The following is an 8905-nucleotide window of genomic DNA, read 5'->3' as shown; positions in this document are numbered from 1 at the left end:
CCAATCCGAACCTTCCCAGCGACCAGTGACTCACACGCAAAAGTCTGCTGACCAATGTCAGGGACGTCAAGAGACTGGGCGGCTCCCGTGCCTGCTGCCCAGACCAATGGGCACGTGGCCCACCGTCTATAAGAGTAGGTTGAGCCGCCGGCCGCAGACTTTAGGGTCCGTGGGTCGTCGCCGTCGGAGGTGTCCCCTGGTGATTGCCTCGCCGTCACTGCCGCCCCGTTCCTGCATCCGCGCCCCCCGCCTTGGCCCCGGCCCAGCCGCTCTCCCTGCCCTACGCCTCTAAACCACTCCGGGGTTCTGCCATCTGGGGCTGGGCGGATGATGCCGTCGGAGAGCGGAGCTGAGTGCCCGGACGGGGCGGCCGCGCAGGTGGGGACGGCTACGGCCTCGGCAGTGGCCACCGCCGCCCCGGCAGGTGGCGGCCCCGACCCAGAGGCTTCACCGGCCTCTCCTGGACGGCACCTTAGCGGGCTAACCTGGCCGCAGGTGAAACGGCTGGACGCGCTCCTGAGCGAGCCGATTCCCATTCACGGGCGCGGCAACTTCCCCACGCTGAGCGTGCAGCCCCGGCAGATCGTGCAGGTGAGAGAACGCTGGGAGGCGGGTACGAGACTCTATCGTGAAGCTCTCACGGCTGGAAGGCACCTTAAGTCTGCTATTCGCTGGACAACTAGGAAAACAGGGCCAGAGAAAAGCAGGGTTTGCAATAAATTGCATAGTGCATTAACTGTAGACCAAATCCCTTTTCTCCTGCACCTCAGAATCCTAACCCACTTGGCGTTCCGGTCCCCTACCCCTTGGAGAATCTCCTATTCTCCTCGCACCACTCACCCAGATCTGGCTGGGAGAGGAGAGTGGAATGGAGAGACCAGGCAGAGAAAACAGTTAGCACCTCCCCCTCCCCCCAAGGACAAACGATGCCAGGTGCCCCAGATGGGTAGGTATAGATGCCTGGAACCAAAATAGCTCTTTTCATCCCAAACCTGCCTGGGGATCTCAAGAGCCTAGAGGCAGACTTTGCCTTGTGTTCACACAGCCCTGGTTCAAAAACCCCCTGTGAGGTGGTCTGAGAAATCTTGGCAGGGTTGCGGGTTGCCCTCTGAGCTGGGGTTGTGTCAGGAGGGGATTAATTAAGCACCAGGGCAGGCCTGACATCCCCATCCCCCAGGGCAACATCAGGTGTTCAGTTTTTGTATTCTCCTCCCACTCTCCCCAAGATTGGAAATGAAGGCCCACCCACTACTCAGGCCGGGAGCCCCACCTTTCTTTTGCGAAGCCAGCAAAGAATTCTGGCATCCCCTCCCCCCTTCCTTACACTCTGACTCTTCCTTTTACCAGACCCTCAACAACCCCAAAACTGCTTTTTCATCTTTATAGCCTAGGCATTGTCATGTCCTAAAATACTAGGGTATGGTAATTACTGTACCCATTTCATAGCTGGAAAAGCTGAGGCCCTAAGAAGGACATGAGCTACCTAATCTTTCCTAATGAGGTGAAAATCAAACCCAAGGAATCCCCCCAAGATTCAACTTCCAGGTCTTAGGGGAGTCCCTGATGGAAGAAACAAGAAAATCCAACCACAGTTCCTGCCCTAGATGGACTTTCTTTTTTAGGAGGCAGCAACAGCACTAGGTGAAGCAGGCCACTGCCCTGCCTCCTGCTGCTTTAGCTTCTAGGAGAGGGGGCGGGGTGCTTGCTGGGGGATTACCTCGCCCTCCCTTCCAAGGAATTGGAGGGGGTGAGGCAGATTCTCCAGGGTTGACTCACCAGAAGCCCCAGTGGTGCTCCAGGAGGCATTCCTGGACTGTCTGATGTCATCTGAGTGGCTAGGAAACCAATTCAGGCTTTTCTCCCCCAGGACAGTCAGGCCAACCACAAGGCCCCAGGAATGTGGCACCTAGGCATGGGGGAGGGGTTGGTGGAGCCTAGCGTGGCCACTCCCCTCTGCCGGACAAGGGGCACCCTGGAGGGGAAGTTCCTGTCCCTGGAAGTTTGGCCCAAACTGCTTTGACTACAGATGCTTGCTCTCTGCCAGGTCTTGTTCAAGGCACTTACCTATTGCCATTGAGTCAATTCTGACTCGTAGAGACCCTATAGGACAGAATAGAACTGCAGAACTGCCCCATAGGGTTTCCAAGGCTGTATTTTTTATGGAAGCAAACTGCCACATCTTTCTCTCATGATTCAAACCAATGACTGGGAGGTTAGCTGTCAAGTACTTAACCACTGCACCACCAGGACTCCTAGTTCAAGGCACTAGGGACACAGATGTGAGTAGGACCCAGCTTCCCTGCCCTCCAGACGCTACCAGCCAGGTGAGGGAGACTGCAGGTGGGTAAGAGCTGATTTTAAGTCAAATAGTAGTACAATGTCCTCTAAGAAGGGTCAAAGATGCCACAGAATAGGGAGCTGTCCACTGTGGGGGGAATTCTGAGGAGGACTGGGAGCTTCAGGACCTGGACTGTTGTCGATTCCTTTTGCTGGGCCTAGTGCCCCTCTGTTCAATGAGGAGATGGGTTGGACTGCTCCAATGCACTTTCTGTTCCAAAATCCAAAAGGAATAGGTGCCTTTACCCGGCCTGCATAGCTGCTTCCACAAGGGAAAAGTCTGATTTCTGGCTGGAATCAGCAGCTGGAAATTTCAAAAGCAATGAGGACGTGCTAGTTGTTGACTTTGGGCTTCTCACTAGTCTGCTATGGCTCACAGCTCAAGAATTAGAACTTTCCTCCTTCTCCACTCCCACAAGGCTCTCTCTCTCCTGCAGGAGCAACACAAGTAGCTGGAGCTGCTATTCTCACTTGCAGCTGGACTGAAGGGTTCACCTGCTGTAGGCATACCCTGTCTGTAGCCTTAGAGGCCTGGTTTGATTAGGTTCTGCCACTGATTGTCTGTGTGACCTTGGACAAGTCCTTTGCCCTCTCTGGGTTCAGATAATTGAATTAGACAGTCTTAGAGATTTGACCTCTCCAGTTGCAGCCAGAGGGCCTGTGTTAGGCAACACTAGAAGTGAGTTTTGCAAGCCTGCTTGTTGGCAACGCCTATAGTCTCCCTGCAGGTCTCAGCAGTTGGTCTGGGAGCAGAGTGGCTCTGGGGAGGGCCTTGGCACAGGAGAAGGGAGGGCACAGGCACTGCCCCCTGCATGGCTGGAAAGTTTGATTCAGGTGATTCCAAGCTGCCCCGCAGTTCCTGGGTGTGGTGGTATCTGGCAACTGCTTGCCAAGCTGGCTGTAGTCACACCTGGGAAAGAGACAACAGCTGCTGGCTGGCTGACACAGCCAGTCCCATGGACCTGACACAGGGGATTTAACAAGGGTACTGCTACCTACTCACCAGGCCAGATGCCATGCCCTGGGGTGGGCATCAGCTGGGGGTAGGAGCAGGTACTGAATATGACTCAGTCAGTTCTAATGGGACTTGAGGAGGGGGCTGCTCTGCTCTGCAGGTCTACCAGAGTCCTTGGGCCAAGGTCTTTGGCCCACTTTTCTCCTTAGCCTACATAGGCATGTTGCCAGCTGGCATGGGTTAGAAGACTGGACCACAGCGATTGGCCCTTTACCTCTGGCCTCCTCTGTCTGTCTGACCAAGGCACCCCCAACTCCCACCTTCCCACTCCCCAACTGATTTGAGGGTTGCCTTCGCTTTGAAATTTTGAAAGGAAGGGAAGATCAGAAGCCTAGTTTCTAGTCCCTGCCACATCTGAATCTTGGCACTATAACAGTGCAAAGAGTTGACCACATCTGGGTTTGAAGGCACCTGTGCCTGATCTTGGACAAATGACTCCATTCTTGTGAGCTTCAATTTCCCCATTTATAAACTGAAGATCATAAAGTCTACCCTGCAAGTTCTGGTGAGAAGGTCCAGTGCCAGTAACTCAGTAGGTACCAGCCAGCATTAACCCCCCACTGCCTCCCCGCCTCCCTCCCTGGTTTCCTGATGGTTAGCTGTTCTCCTGTAACCATGTTGATACCTTCCCCTAGACAGGGTCCTCCTCCCCCTTCCCGGAAGCCTTCCTGGAGGGTGCCGCCCGCCTCAGATTGCCCCACTGTGCTTGCCTTCTCAGCACTTCAGTGCATTCTTTGCAGTAATTCCCTGTGAGGCGAGGACAGCCTGGTCAGGCGCTGACTTGGCAGCAAGGCGGGGTTGCATTGTTGCTCGGGTAGGAATGCTGCCTGGTCACTTTCAGCAATAAAGTGTAGTGTAAGGTACTTTGGCTTGCTGAGAAAACTAATGTCCGGCAGCCCCAGCTTCACTCTTCTCCCCACCTGGTGCCTCTGGCTAAAGGAACAGGTTCAAGATGACTTTATGGAGGCCTGGGGACTGCTTGAGGGTAGAGACCAAGTCTCCTGGCTCTAGAACCTTCCTGAGGTCTGGGCCCATCTTCTCTCCTAAGAGAGAGGTTTCAAATGATAAAGGCTTTAATTTCCAGCCCTGCCATTTCTGAGTAGCTTCCACTCTGAGCCTTGGGTGCTTCACTACCATAAGCCTCAGTTTGCTCATCTGTAAAATGGGTGTAATAGAATTTATCACACTGGGTCCTTGTGAGAATGAGTGTGTCTTAGTCAAAAGAGCAGGCATGGACTTTAGAATCCAGCTGACCTGGGTTCTAGTCTCTGCCTGGCTACTCTGTGACCTTGCACACATTTTTCAACCTCTCTGTGCCTCAGACTCCCCATCTGTAAATTGAAATATTACTACTCAAACACAGAATTATTGTAAGGTTAATGTGGTAATAAATATATCTATATTCCCAACACATTTGGGTGGACTAGCAGAGTGATTAAAGGAACCTTGGTGGTGCAGTAGTTAAGCGCTCAGCTGCCAACTGGAAGGTTGGAGGTTTGAACCCACCAGCCACTCCATGGGAGAAAGATGAAGCAGTCTACTTCCATAAAGATTTACAGCCTTGGAAACCCTGTGGGGCATTTCTTCTCTGCTTTACAGGGTCACTGAGTCAGCATCGACTCAACAGCCATGGGTTTTAGCACAGTGATTAAGGCATGGACTCTGAGTTTAGTTTTCAGCTCTGTTTTCACCAGCTGTGTGACTTTGGGCAAGTTACTAGGCCTCTTTTTGCTTCCATTTCCCCATCTGTAAAGTGGGAAGGTACTATTAGGGTTGTTCTGAGGATGAAGTGAGTTTGTATCTTAGATCAGTGCCTGGTGTTTGTTAATTTTATGTTGGTAGTTGCTATTATTATTGCTGTTCTTTATGAGTCACTCCTCCAAATGGATAATTCTCCAAACCAAAAACACCAAATCCACTGCCATCAAGTCGATTCTGACTCACAGTGACTCAATAGGACAAAGCAGAACTGCCCCACAGGGCTTCCAAGGCTGTAGATCTTTATAAAAGCAGACTGCCTCATCTCTTCCATGGAGCCACTGGCGGGTTTGAACCACTGACCTTTTAGTTAGCAGCCCAGTGCTTTAACCACAGCATCACCAGAGCTCCTGACTATTCTCCAGATTAGGAAATTGAGGCTGAGAGAGTTAAATGACTTTCCAGTGGCCCAACAACTGATAGGTGGTAAACAATGACTGGCTTGACTGTGAGTATTACATGGAAGTCCATGGCCGACCCCAGGTCCCAGGCTCCTGACTCCTTTTCCTCCTGCCCCCCTACCACAGGTCGTCCGCAGCAGCCTAGAGGAACAAGGACTGCATGTGCATAGTGTGCGGCTGCACGGCTCGGCTGCTAGCCATGTGTTGCACCCTGAGAGTGGCCTAGGCTACAAGGACCTGGACCTGGTGTTCCGTGTGGACCTGCGCAGTGAGGCTTCCTTCCACCTGACCAAGGAGGTGGTGCTGGCCTGCCTGCTGGACTTCCTGCCGGCCGGCGTGAGCCGGGCCAAGATCACACCAGTGACCCTCAAGGAGGCCTATGTGCAGAAACTGGTGAAAGTGTGCACGGACACAGACAGCTGGAGCCTCATCTCACTGTCTAACAAGAGTGGCAAGAATGTGGAACTCAAGTTTGTGGACTCAGTGAGGCGCCAGTTCGAGTTCAGTGTGGATTCCTTCCAAATCATCCTGGACTCCCTGCTGCTCTTTGGCCAGTGCTCATCCGCACCCATGTCTGAGGCCTTCCACCCGACAGTGATAGGTGAGAGCCTGTACGGGGACTTTGCTGAAGCCCTGGAGCACCTGCGGCACCGTGTCATCGCCACACGCAGCCCCGAGGAGATCCGTGGGGGCGGCCTCCTCAAGTACTGCCACCTCCTGGTGCGGGGCTTCCGGCCGCAGCCCAGCACTGACGTCCGCGCCCTGCAACGCTACATGTGCTCTCGCTTCTTCATCGACTTTCCAGACCTGGTGGAGCAGCAGCGCACTCTGGAGCGCTACCTGGAGGCCCACTTTGGGGAGGCTGACACTGCCCGCCGCTACGCCTGCCTGGTAATGCTGCACCGGGTAGTCAATGAAAGCACCGTGTGCCTCATGAGCCATGAGCGCCGCCAGACACTAGACCTCATCGCCACACTGGCGCTCCAGGCACTGGCCAAGCATGGCCCAGCTGCCACCGCTGCTCTAGCCTGGCACCCTCCAGGCCCCGACGGGGTTGTACCTACTACTGTCAATTACTATGTGACCCCCGTGCAGCCTCTGCTGGCCCGGGCCCACTCCTACCCGACCTGGCTGCCTTGTAACTGACTTAGACACTGGCCAGATGGGGCTGGGCCTCACCGGATTGGGTGGGGTCTCCAGGAATGTGTGGACGACATGACCGGAAACAGGCAACTTGTGGCAGGTGGCCTAGCACTGCTGCAGGGTAGGGGCTTCAATTGAATAGACCAGCCTCCCCAAAGGAGGCCCCTGTGAGCTTATTGGCCAAGCTGGAATCCCTGCCAGGAGTGTCCTTTCGTTATTGCACATTCTTGGACCATATGATTATAGGTGCTGGGGTCATTTGTCTTGGGGGTCAGTCACCTTCAGGAAACAAAGCAAGTTTGAACTGGTAACTATAATGCCCAGCATCTTGGGTTGATTTCCTTAGCTCAAAAGTGTCCCTGTTTGGCTAGACCCAGCCCACAATAACCCCAGCAGCCTCCTCCAAGGGCCTGCAGCCCACACATACAGCTAAAGTACAATATGTTATGGGAACTACTCACTTTGGGTCAGGTTGGGCCACTAACAGGGTTGGTGGTCCAAACTGTCTAATCACTGGGAGGAGGGAAATAGGCATGATACAGATAGCTGGGTTTGGGGAGGGGTAGGTTTAGCACAGTCCCCTAATACCCCCACCCTGAGCTGTGACACCTTCCTCTTCAGGGCTCTAGGTGTGCAGTGGACAGGAGCCAATACCTACCCATGGCCCTTCCAGAGTGCTGCCGCTTTTCCGTGTTGTGAGGAGCCCTCCTGCCAGGGAGCTTGTTCCTTGGAGAGTGCTGGGCTCAGAGTGCCTACACTCAAGTTCAGTGCTCCCTCCCCACTGGCCTGGTTATGGTTACATGGTCTGCACTTGGTGAGTGGGAGCCATGCCCCACTTCCTTTTCCATCCCTCTGGATTTGTTACTATTTTGCACTCTTAACACCTGCCAATAAAGTTCATCTACACCAAGCGTAGCGCCACACTTTCTCTTGGAGAAGGACCTTCCATAGCTTTGGGCCTGGGCTGTGCCTGGGGGACTGTCCCTCCTCTTCTTCTCTCCCTCAACATGGCCCCAGTCTGACAACTGTGTGCTGGGAGCTCGGGTCTACATGTGTGACCTGCACCTACCTGTTACGTCAGCAAGTCCAGGACTCTCCGGTTAAAGGGTAAATACTTATGTTGTCTACCTGGAGTCCTAATGGCCCTGGGCCTGGCCTTACTTCAGGGCAAGCTGCTTGACTCCGGGTCTGTCCAGGAGCAGCTGGAGGATGAGCGGTATGAATCTGGGCGGGAGGTCCCTCCAGGGATGGAAGTTGAGCCTGGGGGACTTCCAGGGTCTCCCAGAGCTGGAGCCCAGACCTACCTGGGAGGGACTCCCTCAGCCCTCTGGCTCCCTCCCTCACCCCAAGTGCTGATGGGAGAACTGCAGCTTTCCCAAGGCATGCTCTTACTCTCTAAGCAGGTCCCCTAGAAGGACAAGCTCTCTCTTTCCCAAACCCAGAGGGGACACTGAGGCTATTGGAGCTGGTGTCAGCTGCAAGCTCCCAGAGAGCTGTTACCTGAGGTCATCAGCCAGTCACCAGCCTAGACGCTGCCCACTGTTTACTCAGCCTCTTTGATCCAGGGATTGCAAGGGCCTTAACATATTCAGCTTCATCAGGGGCCTCTGAAGTGATGACTTTGATGGTTCCAGGCAAGGTGGTAAAAACAAGACTACAGAGGAGGTCCCAGGTTACCAGGGTGAGCCAGCTGCCTCATCTGCCCCATGGGTCCCTGTGAGTACCCCTACCCCCTCCCACTGGGCTCAAAACTGCTGGAAGATGGGTGGCAAGACTCTTTGCTTGGTGACTCAAAACAGCCTCCCATGCCCAGCTAAGCCTATCCAACTAGGGCCCTGAGAGGATGTAAGTTTGTTCCACCTGGCTTGGCCATTCTGGCCATGGCATAAGGGGCTGCTCAGAGTGTAAACACAGTGGGGGTAATTTATTGGGGTGGGAAGTTGGGTTCACCTGGATTGTGCTTGTTTTAGAAGGTGAGAAAATGAGAAACCTTTGTGGACGTGTGTAGACACTGTATTCAGTGCAACACGAGCCAGATACCCTTCTAGGCGTTGGGAATGCATCAGTGAACAAAATAGACCAGATTCCCTACCCTCACGGAGATCACAGAGATTACATTCTCATTTGGGCAGACAGAAGATAGGGAAACTACATGGTCTTAAAAATTACCAATGATTTTATATATATATAAAATGTATGTATTTTATATATATCTATATATATCTATATCTATATATAATGTATGTATTTT

General features: G+C 53.5%; 1 protein-coding gene across 1 annotated transcript; it reads left to right on the top strand.

Moving 5' to 3' along the window:
- The first annotated feature begins 327 nt into the window (after window positions 1–327).
- TENT5B (terminal nucleotidyltransferase 5B) lies at window positions 328–6657 on the top strand. Its single transcript, XM_007935792.1, has 2 exons — window positions 328–591; window positions 5638–6657. Exons 1-2 carry the CDS (start codon window positions 328–330, stop codon window positions 6655–6657), a joined length of 1284 nt encoding a protein of 427 aa, XP_007933983.1.
- Window positions 6658–8905: the final 2248 nt, after the last annotated feature.

This window comes from Orycteropus afer, unplaced genomic scaffold (genome assembly GCF_000298275.1).
Source record: "Orycteropus afer afer isolate SDZICR_OR568_19922 unplaced genomic scaffold, OryAfe1.0 scaffold00031, whole genome shotgun sequence".
Classification (NCBI taxonomy): Eukaryota; Metazoa; Chordata; class Mammalia; order Tubulidentata; family Orycteropodidae; genus Orycteropus; species Orycteropus afer.
This window is presented reverse-complemented; position numbering and strand designations above follow the sequence as displayed.